This window comes from Somniosus microcephalus, chromosome 18 (assembly GCF_052327205.1).
Source record: "Somniosus microcephalus isolate GS21.2 chromosome 18, FLI_Smic_1.0, whole genome shotgun sequence".
Lineage (NCBI taxonomy): Eukaryota > Metazoa > Chordata > Chondrichthyes > Squaliformes > Somniosidae > Somniosus > Somniosus microcephalus.
The window spans coordinates 18,155,905-18,177,095 of record NC_141004.1 but is presented as its reverse complement, the minus strand read 5'-3'; the positions used below and the strand labels follow the sequence as shown (position 1 = coordinate 18,177,095).

Genomic DNA, 21,191 nt, shown 5'->3' with positions numbered 1-21,191 from the left:
TTTACTACGTTAAAGGCGCTATATAAATACAAGTAGTTGTTGTTGTGCGAATCTTACTCACCCTTCTCCACTGTAGCTATCTCTCTTCATTTCCATCATCTGACATTGCTGCTCCTCTGAACACCTCTCTTCCTCCTCGTCCGAAGCAGCTCGGCCCTCGACTGCTCTCAGTAAATGTTCCTCATCTGTGGGGGGGGGGGAAAACAGGTTAGAGTAGGTGCTGTCTAAAGTCCAATCAGACTCGTCTGTTTGGATCCTGTTCAAATCTCAACAACTGGTCCAGCAGCTGCTACATACCCTATCCTGGCCGATTCTGTCATAACATCATTCGGCTGTTTCTGATACAATTTCATCCAGGTGAATAAAGTGCAAGACCTGTTATAACTTCCTCCAGCTAAAATTATACAATTTTAAACTTCATTTGAAGTCTCTAAAATTATGAGGGGCTGAGATAGGGTGGATAGGAAGGACCTATTTCCCTTAGCAGAGAGGTCAATAACCAGGGGGCATAGATTGAAAGTAATTGGTGGAAGGATTAGAGGGGAGTTGAGGAGAACTTTTTTTCACCCAGAGGGTGGTGGGGGTCTGGAACTCACTGCCTGAAAGGGTGGTAGAGGCAGAAACCCTCATCACATTTAAAAAGTACTCAGTAATGCACTTGAAGTGCCGTAACCTACAGGGCTACGGACCAAGAGCTGGAAAGTGGGATTAGACTGGATAGCTCTTTTTCAGCCGGCATGGACACAATGCAGTTTCTGTGCTGTAAATTTCAATGATTTCTATGATTCTATATTGTCAGGGACACAGACTGTTCCACAACTGGTGTTACTGGCATTCTGTGGTGAGTCAATAAAGAGGCATTATTCAAGTGGCCTGCGACTTGATTTTTATTTGTTCCCATGAGATGGAACTCTCCACTAGCCCTCCCACCTTCCCCCTCGCTCCCTCAAAGAAGAACTAACCAGCAGACTGGCTGACTGCCAACAAAACTGGTTCACCCCGAGCTTTGTAATCCCTCAAAAGTGTTCAGTGAGTAGCTGAGCTCTTTGGACACGGAAGGTCCTAGGTTCAATCCCTGGTTTGTGCTGAATTAATCATCTAATTATTAATTTAATAATCCCTGCAGGAGGTGTGCACACCTGGTTGTCAGGTGAGGCCGTAATTGAGGTTGGCTGTGATGCCCCTCATGATGAATAGCCGACCAAGACACTCTCTCTTCAGGCTTCTGTATAAATAACGGTTACTTGACTATTGTGCTAGAGGGCAATGGGCAACTGTGGAATCGTACCTCAGAGAGACAACACCTTCAGGGGTGAAGACTGGGGGTGGGGGGGAGAAAATTTAGTGAGCGGCAAAAAAATCAAGGCAATTTGGATTATATTTTATAGGGAATCTCCCAGAAGACCTAATTTGTTGCCAGCCTTCAGAGCTTTGACACTGGACGTCACTCTCCTGGTGTGAGAATGCAGTTGATGCAACTGGGTGATTCCGCAGTCCAGCATTCCCAGTGAGGAGTGGCACTTGCATGGAGCATAGCTGTGGAAATTGCAGGTCTACAATGCATGATTCTCTGCCCATTAATTGAATCCCCCCCACCCCCCCGCCGAGTCCAGTACATATTTTTCATCCTAGTATAATCGTCAATTTAGGAAGAGACCTTGTCCAGGATTAACCCAGTAATGAATAGTACAAAGTTAAAGGGAATCCTCCAGAGAACTCTTGGGCACATCTACTTAAGAACCATTGACAACGACACCTACAGCAAAATGAACCGAAATAATTAAGTTGGACAGAATATGTTTATAAACACCATTAAACGTGACTTGTACAAATAATGCCCTGTGGGCCTGTTATGGTATCAACCAGATGGATTGGGCCACTAGTCCTTGTTGGGGGCGGTGGGGGGAGATCCAAAACTAGGGGTCTTAAATATAAGATAGTCACTAATAAATCCAACAGGGAATTCAGGAGAAACTTCTTTACCCAGAGAGTGGTGAGAATGTGGAACTCACTACCACGGGGAGTAGTTGAGTATAGGTGCATTTAAAGGGAAGTCAGATAAGTACGTGAGGAAAAAAGGAATAGCAGGATATGCTAATAGGGTTTGATGAAGATGGGTGGGAGGAGGCTCGTGTGGAGCAGAAACACTGGCACAGACCAGTTGGGCCGAATGGCCTGTTCATGTGCTGTAAATACTAGGCAATAGTCCTGATGTGACCTTGTGGCTCCTGTTACAACCTATTCCAACTGAATGATCGCGATCTCCTCCACGAATCGGGGGTTGTATTGTGCACTCTCAAATTTGATGAATACCTGTTCAATCATTTTATCTGACGCAGGGTTTTCTTTTCAAAATTGAAATTACCTTGATTACAGGAAGGATGTCCATCCGGCCGGCTGCAATATTCCCTGCTTTCCGAGGCGGAATCTGCTTTCCCAGTCGGCGATCTCCGTGCTTGTTGGTGGGAGGGACTCCAGTTACTCTGGCTGGAGCCACAATACTTCTGACAGAGCTGTGGGTGGTTGAGCGAAGCCTTTTTGCCTTGACCACCTTGTGATCTTAATGGAAACAAATCGACGTGTGTGTCAGTATTGGCCGGTGCCAGGATGGGGGGGCGGTGGGGGTGGGGGGTCGGGGAGCGGGGAGAAGGTGTTTAACATTAAATCCTTTCTATCACATTACCTCTGATAACCTAGAACCTATTCTGGCAACATTTGCCAAAACCTGTTGTGGTAATTTTATTTACATGTTCTTGGGATGTGGCATTTATTGCCCATCCCTAGTTGCCCTGAGAAGGTGGTGGTAGGCTCTTGAAGTTCTTAACAATTTTTTTTTTTTACAACTGAATGGTCAGTACAGAGGAAATTTTAACGTTATCCACATGGTATGAGACTGTTGCCGTGTGGAAACATAGAAACATAGAAGATAGGAGCAGGAGTAGGCCATTCGGCCCCTCGAGCCTGCTCCGCCATTCAATGAGATCCTGGCTGATCATCCAAATTCAGTACCCTGTCCCTGCTTTCTCCCCATATCCCTTTAGCCTCAAGAAATATATCCAACTCCTTCTTGAATATATTTAATGACTTGGCTTCAACTGCCTTCTGTGGTAGAGAATTCCACAGGTTCACCACTCTCTGGGTGAAGAAATTCCTCCTCATCTCTGTCCTAAATGGCTTACCCCTTATCCTTAGACTGTGACCCCTGGTTCTGGACTCCCCCACCATCGGGAACATCCTTCCTGCATCTAGTCTGTCCAGTCCTGTTAGAATTTTATAAGTTTCAATGAGATCCCCTCTCATTCTTCTAAACTCCAGCGAGTGTAGGCTCAGACCAGGCAGGTTCCCCTCCCCGAAGAACATGGGTGAACCAGTTGGGTTTTTTTTTTCAACCAATCTTGTTTATTTCCCCCACTGGTGCCAGTTCACGAATGATCAAAAATGATTGAATTCAATTCCATAGCTTGCTCTGGTTAGCTTTGAACTCCTCACAGTGAAAAGAATCAGTTAACTGTTTTTAAAGATCATTTCTGGACCATTCTTTTTTTTTTCTGCTCCCATTTAGATTCCATGAACTATTATGATAATTGCTTTGTTTTTATTTTCTTTCACTACAGCTCCCGTTTGTAGCACCAATGGATTTCCCAATAAATCCCCATCTATGTGAGCTTTTTGGAGAGGAAGAGGGAACCAGAAAAAAGAATGACCGGCTAGATCAGAGATATTCTGTGCCCATCTGCCAGTACCCTCACATCTGCATCTATGAACAGTGGTGCACATGCCACAGAAGGTGAATGCGTGCAGAGGCTCCAACCCATAGTTTGTGGCTTCACACCCAATGGCGTAGATATGAGGGCCTAGAAATTAGGTTTGCCTCCGCCAGGGCTTTTCCGCCCGAAGTTTTGCGCCCGCGATAATTGCCGCTGCGCCCGCCAAAAATTCAGCTGCCCCGCGCCCAGACGGCTGCGGGCGCTAATGGAGGGTTTCAGCGCCTCGCTATGGGCGCTGAATGCAGGTTTGCGGCGCTAATCCCCCACTGCGGCACCTGATGCGGTGCGGCAGGCTGGAGTACTGCAGGCCTCCTCCTTCTGTTAAGGAGGAGCTGCCTGCAGCCGACCGCTGACCGGTCGATTCGCCCGACAAATGAGCCTGGCACCTCGGAGAAGTGCCGGGCTCGCGGGCCACACACATCAGTGCCGCGGGGGGGTGGTGGAGGAGTCCGGGGAGGGAGGTGCGGGCAGGCGGCCGCCGGGAAAGCGGCCGGCCGCCGGGAAAGCGGCCGGCCGCCGCTCCACCTTAATGCGCCGGTGCTACGTGCTGCAACAACCCGTTGAACAATCGTTGGTTGCGGCTGCCACGGGCGAGGCGGCCGCAACTGAATTTGGGCGTCCGGCCGCGTTACCACGGCAACCGGGACGCTGCGCACACCAATGACGTCATCGGTGCCGGCGCAGCGCTACCGGCTAACGCCGATGGTAGGGCCCAACGCAATTTCGATCGCGGCTATAATTCCGGCGCAAGGCCCTCTAACGCCTCTAATTGGGCGCTAACCCCACCGAATTTCTAGGCCGAAGTGTCAAGCTGTAATGCTAGACAGTTCTTTGGAAGCATGCCAATCATGGTATTTTTTTTGTGGGCGTTGCTGGCAAGGTCAGCATTTATTGCCCATTCCTAATTGCCCTTGAGAAGGTGGTGATGAGCTGCCTTTTTGAACCACGGAGGGCAGTTAAGAGTCAACCACATTGCTGTGGGTCTGGAGTCACATATGGGCCCAAGCCAGGTAAGGACAGCAGATTTCCTTCCCTAAAGGACATTAGTGAATCAGATGGGTTTTTACAACAATCTGGTAATGTTCATGGTCACCATTACTGACACTAGTTTTTAAAACCAAATTTATTTAATTGAATTTAAATTCACCAGCTGCCTGTGGTGGGATTTGAATTCATGTCTCTGGATCATTGGTCCAGACCTACTAGATTACTAGTCTACTAACATAACCACTATGCTACCGTACTCGTATGCCATGTTTTCAATGGTACTACTTCACTGAACACGTGCCAGGATGATCCAATTGCCAGCTTGGCTTAATTGGCCACATCCACCAACCATATCAGCAGACATTGCTTCACCTAGCTAGCAACAACCAGGGGATGGTGGGGGGTGTGGGGGGGAATGGTCTTCACAGAATCTGGGTCAGCAGAGAGGCACATGCAGAGCTCGTTCCATCTACTGTAAGAAAACCTGCAGCAAAGTCTGGGATAGCCAGTGACTGTGACGGTCAGCTGTATCCTTGAACCTGCCTCCACCTCTTTTTTCCAGGCATGCTGTAATGCTGAGCTTTGGGGATGGGGGCCCACCCTCCTCGCAGCCACCTCATGCAGTACCACTTCCACTTCAGTATGATTTGGACAGGTTGGGTGATTGGGCAGATGCAGTATAATGTGGATAAATGCGAGGTTATCCACTTCGGTGGCAAAAACAGGAAGGCAGATTATTATCTGAACGGCAATAGATTGGGAGAAGGGGAAGTGCAACGAGACCTGGGTGTCCTTGGGCACCAGTCGCTGAAGGTAAGCATGCAGGTGCAGCAGGCGGTTAAGAAGGCAAATGGCATGTTGGCCTTCGTAGCGAGAGGATTCGAGTACAGGAACAAGGATGTCTTGCTGCAGTTGTACAGGGCCTTGGTGAGACCACACCTTGAGTATTGTGTGCAGTTTTGGTCGCCTTAACTGAGGAAGGATATTCTTGCCATGGAGGGAGTGCAGTGAAGATTCACCAGACTGTTACCTGGGATGGCAGGAATGACGTATGAGGAGAGATTGGGTCGATTGGGCTTATACTCGCTGGAGTTTAGAAGAATGAGAGGGGATCTCATTGAAACTTATAAAATTCTAACAGGACTAGACAGACTGGATGCAGGAAGGATGTTCCCGATGGTGGGGGAGTCCAGAACCAGGGGTCACAGTCTAAAGATAAGGGGTAAGCCATTTAGGGCAGAGATGAGAAGGAATTTCTTCACCCAGAGAGTGGTGAACCTGTGGAATTCTCTACCACAGAAGGCAGTTGAGGCCAATTCATTAAATATATTCAAGAAGAAGTTAGATATATTTCTTAAGGCTAAAGGGATCAAGGGCTATGGGGAGAAGGCAGGGACAGGGTACTGAATTTGGATGATCAGCCATGATCTCATTGAATGGCGGAGCAGGCTCGAGGGGCCGAATGGCCTACTCCTGCTCCTATCTTCTATGTTTCGGAAGCCCCCAAGCGGGGATCAGCTGCTGAGCTGACCCATCACTTGCTTTTCAGACTCGTACCTGCATATTGTTTTTCTTTTCCTCTTCATTTTTGCTCGTCCCTTTTCCAGCTCTCTCCTCCTTCAGCCTCAGGAAAGGCTACCAATGGATTGAGATGCCTTTTAAGCCCTCCTACTTTGCAACTTCCCTTTAATTATCCGCACCCTTTTTAATTTTCGCAAACACCACAATTTTCTGCTTCCCTGCACCAGCCCAAATCTGCGCCTGGAGCCGTGAAGAATTATACAAATGAGCTGGCCCAGGAAAGTTGCAAATAGTTTGCACATTACCATTATACTAGCTCTGAACTGCATTGCACCAGTACACATACACTTTATGTCATTTCTGTTTAGTTTGCAAGATCTGAAGATAGGTTAGGATGATGATGAGGGCTCTTCACCCCACTGAACTCACCCAAGCCTACTGTCTTCCTATTATAGCTCTTAAATGAGTCCAGTGTCCTGATCTTAACCACTCTTCCTGCAACCTGTTCCAACTATTGACCACCTTCTGTGTAAAGAAACTGGATGCTTCAGAAAAGTACTTGCATTTATGTGTACAGCCCAGATATAGAAACATAGAAAAATAGGAGCAGGAGTCGGCCATTCGGCCCTTCAAGCCTGCTCTGCCATTCAATATGATCATTGCTGATCCTCTATCTCAATACCATATTCCCGCTCTCTCGCCATACCCCTTGATGCCTTTTGTGTCTAGAAATCTATCTAGCTCCTTCTTAAATATATTCAGTGACTTGGCCTTCACAGCCTTCTGTGGTAGAGAATTCCACAGGTTCACCACCCTCTGAGTGAAGAAATTTCTCCTCATCTCAGTCCTAATTGTCCTACCCCTTATCCTGAGACTGTGACCCCTCGTTCTAGACCCCCCAGTCAGGGGAAACATCCTCCCTGCATCCAGTCTGTCTAGCCCTGTCAGAATTTTATACGTTTCAATGAGATATCCTCAGAACAACAATATTCCTTTGTCTATGTAGGAATTCTTTCGCTGACAGAATGTCACACACATGGACAGAGACGTCAATAAACAATAATTGTGTGGTTCTCGCAAAAATGGCTCTGAATTTCACAATCTCGTTGCTATTTTCTCTCGTCACTCCCTCATGGAGACAGGAGAAGAATATTTCATTTTGACTCGATCGCTATAGCCTTGTGAAGTGAGCAGTATATTTACTCTGTTCTCTATCGTGTATCTCGGCTGTCTGGTTGTGCTGACTTTAGCAGATGATCTATGCCCCCTTAATGAAGTGTTACAAGTTGCTGTGGTTTCACTCTAATAAACAGCAGTTTAGAGACAGCTGATGACAGCAAAACCTGTTGCAAAACACCAGGCAAGTCCAGACCACTTCACTCATCTTAAAAAGAAAAAAAAATATGAGCTCACTGTGGGCACAGTGATTGTTCATGGGGTTATGAAGGAACCGTGACTATTTTATCAGCTGTCTTGTCCAAAGATGGATCACAATGTAGATTGATTGCAAATTAGCCCCTTTCTGTATGGCGCAGACTTTCCACACCCCACTTCACTCTAGTCCACTCAATTAATTCCATTCTGATAGGCTCCTCTCCATTACACTTTATCCCTCAACTGAACATCACTAAAACAGATTATCTGGCCATTATCACATTGCTGTTTGTGGGACCTTGCTGTGCGCAATTTGGCTGCTGCGTTTCCTACATTACAACAGCGACTACACTTCAAAAGCATTTAATTGGCTGTAAAGTGCTTTGAGATGGTGTAAAAGGCGCTATATAAATGCAAGTTTTTTTTCTTTTTATCCCTTTAACCTCATTTACCCCACTGCACTAAACTCCCCTCCACTTCATTCTAGGCCGTAGGAGTGAATTTCTCCAGCTCGTCCGCCATAACTTCAGAAGAGCCCGGATAAAGGAGTTTAGACATTCCACAAACCTCTGGATCTGTGGCCCCAATGAACAGCAGCATAACTGGTTAAATGGCAGCTAGCAGATCCTGGAAACCCCGAGACACTCTGGAAACATAGAAACATAGAAGATAGGAGCAGGAGTAGGCCATTCGGCCCCTCAAGCCTGTTCCACCACTTGAGATCATGGCTGATCATCCAAATTCAGTACCCTGTCCCTGCTTTCTCCCCATATCCCTTGATCCCTTTAGCCTTAAGAAATATATCTAACTCCTTCTTGAATATATTTAATGAATTGGCCTCAACTGCCTTCTGTGGTAAAGAATTCCACGGGTTCACCACTCTCTGGGTGAAGAAATTCCTCCTCATCTCAGTCCTAAATGGCTTACCCCTTATCCTTAGACTGTGACCCCTGGTTCTGGATTCCCCCGCCATCGGGAACATCCTTCCTGCATCTAGTCTGTCTAGTCCTGTTAGAATTTTATAAGTTTCAATGAGATCCCCTCTCATTCTTCTAAACTCTAGCGAAATATAAGCCTAATCGACCCAATCTCTCTTCATACGTCATTCCTGCCATCCCAGGTATCAGTCTGGTGAATCTTCTCTGCACTCCCTCCATGGCAAGAACATCCTTCCTCAGGTAAGGTGACCAAAACTGCACACAATACTCAAGGTGTGGTCTCACCAAAGCCCTGTATAACTGCAGCAAGACATCCTTGCTCCTGTACTCGAATCCTCTCGCTATGAAGGCCAACATACCATTTGCCTTCTTAACCGCCTGCTGCACTCTGTCCCCTATTGCCTCCGGCGCTATAGTCTTTGCGTTCATGGGGGTAGAGGCATCGATCAGCTGGTTCCTGGCTGCTTAATTAGCCGGGGACGGTAGCACAGTGGTTATGTTACTGGACTAGTAATTCAGAGGCCTGGACTTAATGATTCTGGAGACGTGTAGTTCAAATCCCACCACAGCAGCTGGGGAATTTAAATTCAGTTAATTAAACAAATCTGGAATAAAAAGCTAGTATCACTTATATTGACCATGAAACTACCATGATTGTTGTAAAAACCCATCTGATTCACTACTGTCTTTTAGGGAAGGCAATCTGCTGTCCTTACTCAGTCTGGCTTTTATGTGACTCCAGACCCAGCAATGTGGTTAACTCTTAACTGCCCTCTTCAGGCCAGTTGTACCATACCGCTTAAAGAAGTATCACCACATGGACTGCAGCGGTTCAAGAAGGCGGCTTACCACCGCCTTCTCAAGGGCAATTAGGGATAGGCAATAAATGCTGGACTTGCCGGCCATGCCCACATCCCGTGAACGAATAAAAAAAAAAACTGGGAACCTGCTGAAGCTTCCATTGAAGATCCCACTTGCGCCATTGGTGCGCTCATGATGTTGCTTCAAAGGACTCAAGTCACACCTGTCAGTTGCCACATGGGCTCAGAGATTGATTTCCGAGCCTGCACGTTGGTGTGATGTTCCTCAAACATCCTTCTTTTCGGGAGAGATCTTTTGTTTGTTTCTTTATAATTTAAGGCGAACTGAAAAAGTGATCTTTTTGCTGAAACTAATGGTATTAATTAGCTCCTTTGGTAGGCATTATTTGAATGGGAGTCGGATGGAGTAGGAACACAGATGTAAGCAGAGACTTGCTGCCTTTGAAATTATTCTGTGCAAATATTAGCAAACAAATTCATGTCCAATTCCTTTGTTTGCTACTTTTAAGTGTTAGCCCATTTAGCACAAGATCACATTCTGTAACTGTTCCTGTTATCTCCCTTTCCTGTTATTTTCAGAAGGAGACAGCTCTTGTTAAGCAATACATTTTATTACTTTTACGTGTTTTGGTATTCCCTTCCGCCCTTTAAATAAACAAGAAGTGTATATGGTAGACGGCACTATTGAGTTAATAATAAGAAAACGAGCCTTCAGGCAGGAAGAATCAAATGCTCCTTAGTCCTGAACATGACACAAACTCAATAGTATGGATCTTCGCATTGTAAAAGCATTCAAGCAAAGATTGCTTGGTACAGTTGGTACACGTTGCAACACTAGCCAGTGCTCAATACACCTGAGCTGTGGTGTTCAAACACTGGAATGTAATTTCAGGACTTGGTCCATTTTTTTTAAGGTACAATATTTGTCAATGTGTGGTCTTGCCAGCAGTACGATCCAGGAGCATGCGGTTCCAAACTGTGTTTGCCCTGACAAGAATACTAGATGCACTGTGATGTAAAAAGACTACTGGTTTGAGTATAAAACAAGGCTCAGCAGTCTTTTTACATCAATTTAATCAACTGTTTCACAACCATGAGATTCTAGTTACATCACTAGTTCCTGGTTACAGAAAAGTCCTCGGAGAAGCTGGGCCCACGCCCGAGTATTTATACTCCTTGGACGGCGCCACCAGCTGGCCGCCCAGTGTTACTCCATGAGTCATTTCTTCATGAATGGTAAGATTCATGACACATTGTATAGACACACCCGTCTCAGAAACCTCTGTGTTTCACTGTGTAGATGGAGGGGTAAAAAAAGTCACCAGTGTAAGGATCAATGGTTGAGAGAGGTTAGTCTGTCAAATGATCTTTTTTCCCTTTAAGGATCAGTAATTGATGAAGGTTCATCTAGCTAATAAGGGTGAGTATCTGCCTTGCAGGTCTAAGCTCCCACAAGATCATAAAATCTTGGCAGTCATCAGATGGGAACAATAGTGCCCACCAATCCTGGCGGAATCTACATTTACAAGCAGATTAGGTTCATAGTAAATGATTGATTCTTTAATTTAAATAGGCAATGCGGTTGCAGCACACTGACTGAAAACAACACACCCACTTTAAACATTACCGTCTATAGGGCAACTCGTATTCAGAAAGATGGCACAGTTGGCGTTTTAATGCACTGTGCCATATTCCATCGAATGATGGGATTGTACCTGCAATCTCCCACATGGATGAAGATTTCCTCTAGTCACAAAATAGAGCAGAAAGATTTAAACAGCCACTCCCTCCACCGCCAGCGCACCGTGGGAGCAGTGTGTCCTATCAACAGGATGCACTGCAGCAACCTCCTAAACCGGCCACCACCAAGAAGGACAAAGGCAGCAGGTGCATGGTAACACCACCACCACCACGTTCCCCTCCAAGTCACACACCACCCTGACTTGGACATCTATCGCCGTTTCTTCGCTGTAGCTGCGTCAAAATCCTGGAACTCCCTACCTAACTACACTGGGGGAAGTACCTTCACCACACGGACTACAGCGGTTCAAGAAGAAGGCCTACCACCACTTTCTCGAGAAACTTGAGATGGCCAATAAATGTTGGCATTGCCAGCGACACCACATCCCGAGAATGAATTTTAAAAGAAGGGACTATCTCCTAGTCCTTCCTTTTAGTGAATCATAAACATGTTGTACCTTAGAACAATTTCACTAGAAATAGCAAAAAATAAGAAATCTTCCCTCTGGTGTCTGCAATGACGTAGCGGCCAGATGGGATCCCTTTGCCTGCCCCTGGCTCTTGTCTGTCATCACAGGTAGCAGCAGGTGGGGCTGGATGGAGATGATTCAAGCAAAATATATGTTTTGAATCTTTACTGCCAAAAGATAGTGACTTTCATCCCAATAGTCTGAGCTGGATTTCAAGCCAAACCCCATCAGTTTAAAGTCAATGTACTGCTCATGTTTATAACCAGCTATTTGCTGCAGGCCCCATCTGCTCTCTCAGGTGGATGTAAAAGATCCCACGGCAGTTTTCCAAAGAAGAGCAGGGGGGGGGGTTCTCCCCGATATCCTGGCCAATATTTATCCCTCAATCAACATCACTAAAACAGATCATCTGGTCATGATCACATTGCTGTTTGTGGGAGCTTGCTGTGTGCAAACTGGCTGCCACGTTTCCTACATTACAACAGTGACTACACTTCAAAAAGTACTTCATTGGCTGGAAAGTGCTTTGGGACGTCTATGGTCATGAAAGGCGCTATAGAAAGGCATGAGGCCCTGAAGTCATTTGGAATCCGGACCAAACAAAAAAGTTTATTAATGGATATGATTATTCTCATAATTCATCACAAGAACATAAATAGGAGCAGGAGTTGGCCATTCGGCCCTTTAAGCCTGCTCCGCCATTCAATAAGCTCATGGCTGATCTTCTACCTCAACTCCACTTTCCTGCCCGATCTCCATATCCCTTGATTCCCTTAATATCAAAAATCTATTGATCTCAGCCTTGAATATACTCAACCACTTGAGCATCCACAGCCCTCTGGGGTAGAGAATTCCAAAGATTCACCACCCTCTGAGTGAAGAAATTTCTCATCTCAGGCCTAAATGGTCAACCCCTTATTCTGAGACTGTGACCCCTGGTTCTAGACTCCCCAGCCAGGGGAAACATCCTCCCTGCATCATTTGTCATTTTTGATGTATAACAAATGATTTAAACAATGTGTTTGAACTGTTTCCACCCACACAAACACACACACACACACCGCCACCACTGACCTGTATCTCTCCAGCTCCTCTTCCAGCTCTTGGACTCTGCTCTGTAACTCGGGGACCTGCTTAGCTCTGCTTTCCAGCTCCTTCACTTTCTCCAACCCACCCAGGAGAGCTGTGCTCGCACGTTCTGCTTTCTGCCTGATCTCGGCGTTGCCAGCTTTGAGTGCCGAGAGGGTCTGCTCCCACTGCCCCAGCAGACCGTGGGCTTCCCTCAGTTCCTCCTCCAGCTCCTGGTTGAAGCGCATGGCCTCGTCGATCTGCCCATCTCGGGAGGACCTGATCAGCTCCAGCTCCCGCAGCAGGCTCTTGAACCCTCTGCAGCTCTGCTTGAGCGACCGGATCTCCTCCCCGGCCTTGGCTCCCTCCTTCTCCCTCTTCTTCGCCCAGCGCTGGGGGTCGAGCCCACCCCCGCTGTAGACCTTCTGCAGCCCCACCTGCAGAGCCAGGCACCGCGCGTCGCTGCCCTGGAGAGCACCCCGGAGATCCTCCACCAGCTCCCGCAGGCTGGCATTCTCCAACTCCAGCAAGCTGGGGCTCCTCTCCCCTTGCTCCTCGGCGCAACAAGGGGTCTTGTGGCTCCGCTTGAGGATGGAGTTAGACCGCCGGCACAGCTCGGCGCCCCGGCCGGGACCCTGGCTCTCCAGCCAACCCTTGGAGAGGTCGAAGGAGACGCACTTCTTCCTCCTCCTCCTCCGGGGACATCTCAGGCGGATCTGCCTCTCGATGTGCTCCGTCTCCTTCCCCACCGGCAGCCGCCCGGGGTTGCGCTCGGAGCGCTGGTGGAAATGCTCGCACAGCCGGGCGTGGAACTGCCTGAAAGTCACCACCTCGGGCAGCTCGGCCACCAGGGACCGAGCCTGCTCGCCGTCCAGCAGACCCAACACCGAGCAGAGCAGCCGAAAGTCCTCCCCCGAGATCAGCCCATCCCCTTCGTAGTTGAGATGGTGGAAGATCTCCTGCAGGTACTGGTCAACGCCGGTGGCCAGCACCACGACCTCGTTGTCCACTTGGCCACTCTCTGGGCAGAAGTGATGGGACAAGGTGCTGACCAGCCAGGCCGTCCTGCGCACTGGACGGGCCACCAGCTCCGAGCAGCCCAGCATAGTCACAGAAGTAGGAACCAGATTTTCTTAAAATGTCATTGCTAAAATTCTCAATTTTTTTTTAAATCCAAAAGTTTTGTGCCTGCGATCAATAAATTTAGATGTGAATCTTCCAAAAGATTGTCACAAACTAATCGATTGGAAAGTTGATACAACTCCTGGGCCAAGTTTTTTCTTTTTAAAGTTAGGAAGTGCAAAAGATAAGACACGAGGGTTTTTTTCCACCTTTGCAACAACACTGCCGAGACTGCAGGCTGCTCCCCCGTTGATTTTTTTTTACTGCTGCTGGTTCTACTGTCACTGTAAATATTCGCTGGAAGTGTTTAATTAAAGTGCCATTTCCCTACAACTGGCCTCAAAGGACTTGCTAGCAGTGCGATGCTGAGCTGAAGGGTGGAACGAGATGAAGCGAGGCGGTTTCCCTGGGGTCCTAGTGCTATATATATATAAATAAATATATATCTTCCTGGCATAGAACCAAATTTGCGGTAAGGTTGACTTGTAATAAGCGCAGGGCACAACAGATCTTTACAGTCTGCAGTTATGCTCAGTTTCCAACCTTACCCCAGTTGCTTTAATTACTCTACAAATAAATTAGGATGAACCTGGAAGGCTTATCGGTGCGTGCACAAAAAATAAGGTGTGGTGGAGCCACTGAGTGACTCTGGGCAACTGTATATAATTCCCTTTAACAATGTTCTAACACCAGCCTAAGCCTGTACCATGATGTTAGACATTACTTTGTTTTGTATATAGTGTTTTGTATGTACGGGGCGTGGCCCCTTTAAGAGCGCTGGAAAATGCGGGTAAACGCGATGACGTCACGTCGCAAACCACATGACTGCAGTCCTCGTGGAATCTCCATCTTGTTAAGACCTGTTTTCGTGGTTCTCCTGTATCGATCTCAACAAACTGTTTACATTAAAGACCTGTTTGATTGATCTCCTGAGTTGACCTCAGTTATTAGTTAGGAATTCGTCAATTCCTACAGAGGTACATTATACTACAATTGTGACCTTTAACCCCACACAATAAAATTATACTTACACACACAACTGTGCGTGTCTTTACAATAGCAACATGCTGCGGGTGCTGGAAATCTGAAATAACAACAGAAAATGCTGGGAACACTCAGCAGGTCAGGCAGCGTCTGTGGAGAGAGAAACAGATGGATTGAAGCAATCAGTTCACAACATTGAAAGGTTTCAAAATGTTTACCCCAGGTAGGACTTATTCAGGTCTTGAATATCCAAGGGTGGGCTGCCATTCCTCTCCCAATGGGATGGCGAATGCGGGAGGGAGCCTTGCTTAATCACAACGTATCCTGTTTGATCCTGAGGCCACCTGCCATGATAGGGTTGATTCTGTGATCCGACACTTCCACTTGATTGATTAACTGATCTTGGCTTTCTAATGCCATTTCAGCAAACATGCTGTTCAATAACCACAACAAAAAGAAGTTTCCTCTATACAGCGCCCTTATCTTAGTAAAACTTCCCAAGTTGCTTCACAGGAATGTAATCAAACAAAAATTGACACCAAAGCCAAAGAAGGAGGCATTAGGACAAGTGGCCAAAAGCTTGGTCAAATAGGTTTTTAAGGAGTGTCTTAAAGGAGGAGAGAGCGGCGGAGAGGTTTAGGGAGGGAAAGCCAGAGCTTAGGGCCCAGACAACTGAAGGCACGGCCACCAATAGAGAGGCAAAGGAAACTGGGGTTGCACAAGAGGCCAGAATTTGAAGGAACGTAGAGTTCTCGGAGTGTTGTAGGGTTGGAGGATGTTGTAGAGATAGAGAGGGGTGAGGCCATGGAGGGACTTAATACAAGGATGAAAATTTTAAATGTGTGCCGTTGCTGGACCAAGAGCCAATGCAAGTCAATGAGCACAGGGGTGATGGGTGAATGGGACTTGGGGCGAGTCAGGATATGGGCTGCGGAGCTTTAGATGAGCTGAGGTATACAAAGGGTGGAAGGTGGGCCAGGAGAGCTTTGGAATAGTCGAGTCTGGAGGTAGCGAGAGCGTGGAGGAGGGTTTCAGCAGCAGGTGGGCTGAGTCAGGGATGGAGACGGGCGATATCATGGAGGTGCAAATAGGCGGTCTTGGCGATAGAGGGGATATGGGGTCGTAAGCTCAGCTAAGGGCAAAATAAGATGGAGGTTGAACAACTACCTCATCCACAAAGTTGCAACATTAGAATGAGATGACAAGTTGGCCAGGAAATTATGAATGTTTACATAAAATTTCGTGAAAATTCATATTACAGGTATATAAATCCCCTATGTTGGGCCATTGGAGTTCTATACAAGGGGTTAATCCATGGGATTCTATACAAGGGGTTAATCCATGGGATTCTATACAAGGGGGGTTAATCCATGGGATTCTATACAAGGGGTTAATCCATGGGATTCTATACAAGGGGTTAATCGATGGGATTCTATACAAGGGGGGTTAATCCATGGGATTCTATACAAGGGGTTAATCCATGGGATTCCATACAAGGGGGTTAATCCATGGGATTCTATACAAGGGAGGTTAATCCATGGGATTCTATACAAGGGGTTAATCCATGGGATTCTATACAAGGGGGGTTAATCCATGGGATTCTATACAAGGGGTTAATCCATGGGATTCTATACAAGGGGGTTAATCCATGGGATTTTATACAAGGGGTTAATCCATGGGATTCTATACAAGGGGGTTAATCCATGGGATTCTATACAAGGGGTTAATCCATGGGATTCTATACAAGGGGTTAATCCATGGGATTCTATACAAGGGGTTAATCCATGGGATTCTGTACAAGGGGGGTTAATCCATGGGATTCTATACAAGGGGTTAATCCATGAGATTCTATACAAGGGATTAATCCATGGGATTCTATACAAGGGGTTAATCCATGGGCTTCTATACAAGGGGTTAATCCATGGGCTTCTATACAAGGGGTTAATCCATGGGATTCTATACAAGGGGTTAATCCATGGGATTCTATACAAGTGGGGTTAATCCATGGGATTCTGTACAAGGGGTTAATCCATGGGATTCTATACAATGGGGTTAATCCATGGGATTTTATACAAGGGGTTAATCCATGGGATTCTATACAAGGGGGTTAATCCATGGAATTCTATACAAGGGGTTAATCCATGGGATTCTATACAAGGTGTTAATCCATGGGATTCTGTACAAGGGGGGTTAATCCATGGGATTCTATACAAGGGGTTAATCCATGAGATTATATACAAGGGGTTAATCCATGGGATTCTATACAAGGGGTTAATCCATGGGATTCTATACAAGGGGTTAATCCATGGGCTTCTATACAAGGGGTTAATCCATGGGATTCTATACAAAGGGTTAATCCATGGGATTCTATACAATTGGGGTTAATCCATGGGATTCTATACAAGGGGTTAATCCATGGGATTCTATACAAGGGGGGTTAATCCATGGGATTCTATACAAGGGGGTTAATCCATGGGATTCTATACAAGGGGTTAATCCATGGGATTCTATACAAGGGGGGTTAATCCATGGGATTCTATACAAGGGGTTAATCCATGGGATTCCATACAAGGGGGTTAATCCATGGGATTCTATACAAGGGAGGTTAATCCATGGGATTCTATACAAGGGGTTAATCCATGGGATTCTATACAAGGGGGGTTAATCCATGGGATTCTATACAAGGGGTTAATCCATGGGATTCTATACAAGGGGGTTAATCCATGGGATTTTATACAAGGGGTTAATCCATGGGATTCTATACAAGGGGGTTAATCCATGGGATTCTATACAAGGGGTTAATCCATGGGATTCTATACAAGGGGTTAATCCATGGGATTCTATACAAGGGGTTAATCCATGGGATTCTGTACAAGAGGGGTTAATCCATGGGATTCTATACAAGGGGTTAATCCATGAGATTCTATACAAGGGGTTAATCCATGGGATTCTATATAAGGGGTTAATCCATGGGATTCTATACAAGGGGTTAATCCATGGGCTTCTATACAAGGGGTTAATCCATGGGATTCTATACAAAGGGTTAATCCATGGGATTCTATACAAGGGGGTTAATCCATGGGATTCTATACAAGGGGTTAATCCATGGGATTCTATACAAGGGGGTTAATCCATGGGATTTTATACAAGGGGTTAATCCATGGGATTCTATACAAGGGGGTTAATCCATGGGATTCTATACAAGGGGTTAATCCATGGGATTCTATACAAGGGGTTAATCCATGGGATTCTATACAAGGGGTTAATCCATGGGCTTCTATACAAGGGGTTAATCCATGGGATTCTATACAAAGGGTTAATCCATGGGATTCTATACAAGTGGGGTTAATCCATGGGATTCTATACAAGGGGTTAATCCATGGGATTCTATACAAGGGGTTAATCCATGGGGTTCTATACAAGGGGTTAATCCATGGGATTCTATACAAGGGGTTAATCCATGGGATTCTATACAAGGGGGTTAATCCATGGGATTCTATACAAGGGGTTAATCCATGGGATTCTATACAAGGGGTTAATCCATGGGATTCTATACAAGGGGTTAATCCATGGGATTCTATACAAGGGGTTAATCCATGGGATTCTATACAAGGGGTTAATCCATGGGATTCTATACAAGGGGGTTAATCCATGGGATTCTATACAAGGGGTTAATCCATGGGATTCTATACAAGGGGTTAATCCATGGGATTCTATACAAGGGGTTAATCCATGAGATTCTATACAAGGGGTTAATCCATGGGATTCTATACAAGGGGTTAATCCATGAGATTCTATACAAGGGGTTAATCCATGGGATTATATACAAGGGGTTTATCAATGGGATTCTATACAAGGGGGTTAATCCATGGGATTCTATACAGGGGGTTAATCCATGGGATTCTATACAAGGGGTTAATCCATGGGATTCTATACAAGGGGGGTTAATCCATGGGATTCTATACAATGGAAATAGATAGAAGTATATGTTTCAGTCAGAGACCAGTCTAGACATTGGGAAACAAACATTTATTTCCAGAGAGTTTTGATTATAAGTGGGATGTACTGTTTAATTATAAAAATTGCATATACAATGCATTATGTAGAGTTAGGACACTTTATGAAATAATTGATGTGTAGAAAGACTATTTAGTTAAGTAAAAAGAACTTGCATTTACATGATGCCTTTCACGAGCCGAGGATGTCTCAAGTGCTTCACAGCCAATGAAGTACTTCTTGACATCTTGTCACTGTTGTAATGTAGGAAAACACAGCAGCAATGTGTGCACAGCAAGATCCCACAAACAGCAATGCGATCATTGACTAGATAATCTTTCCTAGTGATGTTGGATGAGGTATAAATATTGGCCAGGATACCGGAATTCCCCTGCTCTAGTGCCATAGGATTGTTTATGTCCACCCAGTGTAATCTATATATATAAAAGAGCTCTTCTGTCTGTCCCGATGTCTGTCTGTCTGTCTGTTCTCTATACGTTTGAAAGTTACAGAGCGTACCGACGCGCGCATCGCCTCAAAAGAAAGCTTGTGATTCCGGTCCGGTCATAGGCGTATTTACGTTTCGGCCGCACAAAAATCCCGCCCGCGGTATCCGAAAAACGTTCAGCCTTCCGCTCATTAGCATCTCATTAGCGACCGTGTGACGTCGAGGTCGACCAATCGGACGGCGGGTTCCTTCCTACAGTTGAGTGTCGAGTGACTCGACGATTGACCAATCCTACGCTTCGGTGACCTGACCGGTCGACCAATCGGTGCATGTGTGGGCGGGCCTTATCCTTCTGAACCGAGGTGAGTGGCCGCCATCTTGATTTTTCACGATTTTTTCCCCACACTTTCAGTGTGTTAGGGAAGTAAGGTAAATATTTGAATTATGTGTTAGGGAATTAATTAACAATTTATTTGAGTTTTATATTGTGTTTAGCAACCCCCCCCCCTCCTCACCCTTGCGCAGGGGGGACTCGGGGCCTGAAGCTAAAAAATTTCCCTCTCTCTCTCTCCTTCTCCTCTTCCCTCTCTCTCCTTCTCCTCTTCCCTCTCTCCTCTTCCCTCTCTCTCCTTCTCCTCTTCCCTCTCTATCTCTCTCTACTTCCCCCTCTCAGGTTTCACGGTGTCGCGGACGGAGCGCGGGCGGGCCGCCCGAAGTTTCCCGCTCGCTAACGGCCGCCAAGCCGCCCTTGCCTGCTCCCCGCGGGCCGCCTCGCGCTGCCCGCACTGACCGCGCATGCGCCGCCCGCACTGACCGCGCATGCGCCGCCCGCACTGACCGCGCATGCGCCGCCCGCACTGACCGCGCATGCGCCGCCTGCCCGCAGCGGCCGTCCATCAGCCGCGCGATACGCGGGGGACCTCAGCTCCGGTCCGTCCCGGCCTCAGAACCCGACCGTGCCTTAAGCGCTAGGCCCTGCACGGCCACTATCGCAACGGCACCGGACCTCAGGCGCTAGGCAGGGGGAGGGGCCGGACAGAGGGACAGAGGGGAGTGGGGGAGCGGGGGAGGGGAGGGGAGGGGGTGGGGGAGGGTAGGTGTGGGGGTGGGGGAGGGGAGGGAGGGAGGGAGGGAGACAGGGGGGGGAGGGAGACAGGGGAGGGAGAGGAGGGGAGGGGAGGGAGAGGAGGGGAGGGAGAGAGGGGAGGGGAGGGAGGGATAGGACAGGGAGAGGACATGACAGGGAGAGGGGGGACACACAGGGGCAGGGAGACCAAGCGCCCCAAAATTGCCCTCGCAACGCGGGGCTCCCCAGCTAGTATATAATGTAAGATAGATTGTATAAGGTGTGATTTATATAGTAGAATTATGTGGCTTGTAAGATATGTGGTGCAGCGTTTGTATGCAGTGTGTGTTTTATGTAATCTTCAGTGTGTATTGGAAATTATGTATGTAGTGTTTTATATATGTTGTATCTAATGGATATTATGTATATAACATGTATGTATTATGTCTTCTACATAACATCAAATGAGTAGTGTGTGTGCATGTGTGTGTATATATAATTATATAGTCTCATTAATTTCAGTAATTCTGACAAAAAGATTCTTAATAATACCAGTCATGTGATGGCATACAACGTCAACAACAACTTGCATTGATATACCTCCTTTAATGTAGTAAAATACCCCAAGGGGCGTCACAGGAGTGTAACCAGACAAAATCTGACACCAAGCCAAAGAAGGAGTTCTTAGGAAGGGTGACTAAAAGCTTGGTCAAAGAGGTATGATTTAAGAAGTGTCTCAAAGGGGGAGATGGAGGTGGAGAGGATATTCCAGAGCTTAAGGCCTGGACAGCTGAAGGCGTGGCTGCCAATGGTTGGGCAAAGGAATGCACAAGAGGCCAGAGTTGGAAGAACGCAGAGTTCTTGGGGGGTTGTAGGGCAGGAGGAAGTT

At 46.7% G+C, this 21,191-nt stretch overlaps 1 protein-coding gene across 1 annotated transcript in view; it reads right to left on the bottom strand.

Annotated features, from left to right (window-relative positions):
- The window catches only part of LOC147105064 (EF-hand and coiled-coil domain-containing protein 1-like), a 28,612-nt gene extending 14,805 nt beyond the window's left edge, over positions 1-13,807 (bottom strand). The window contains exons 1-3 of the mRNA XM_086011128.1: positions 12,693-13,807; positions 2,366-2,559; positions 62-185 (exon numbers count right to left, since the gene is read on the bottom strand). Coding sequence (XP_085867254.1) covers positions 62-185; positions 2,366-2,559; positions 12,693-13,792 — 1,418 coding nt within the window. The 5' untranslated portion in view covers positions 13,793-13,807. The remainder of the gene's footprint in view (positions 1-61; positions 186-2,365; positions 2,560-12,692) is intronic.
- Positions 13,808-21,191: the final 7,384 nt, after the last annotated feature.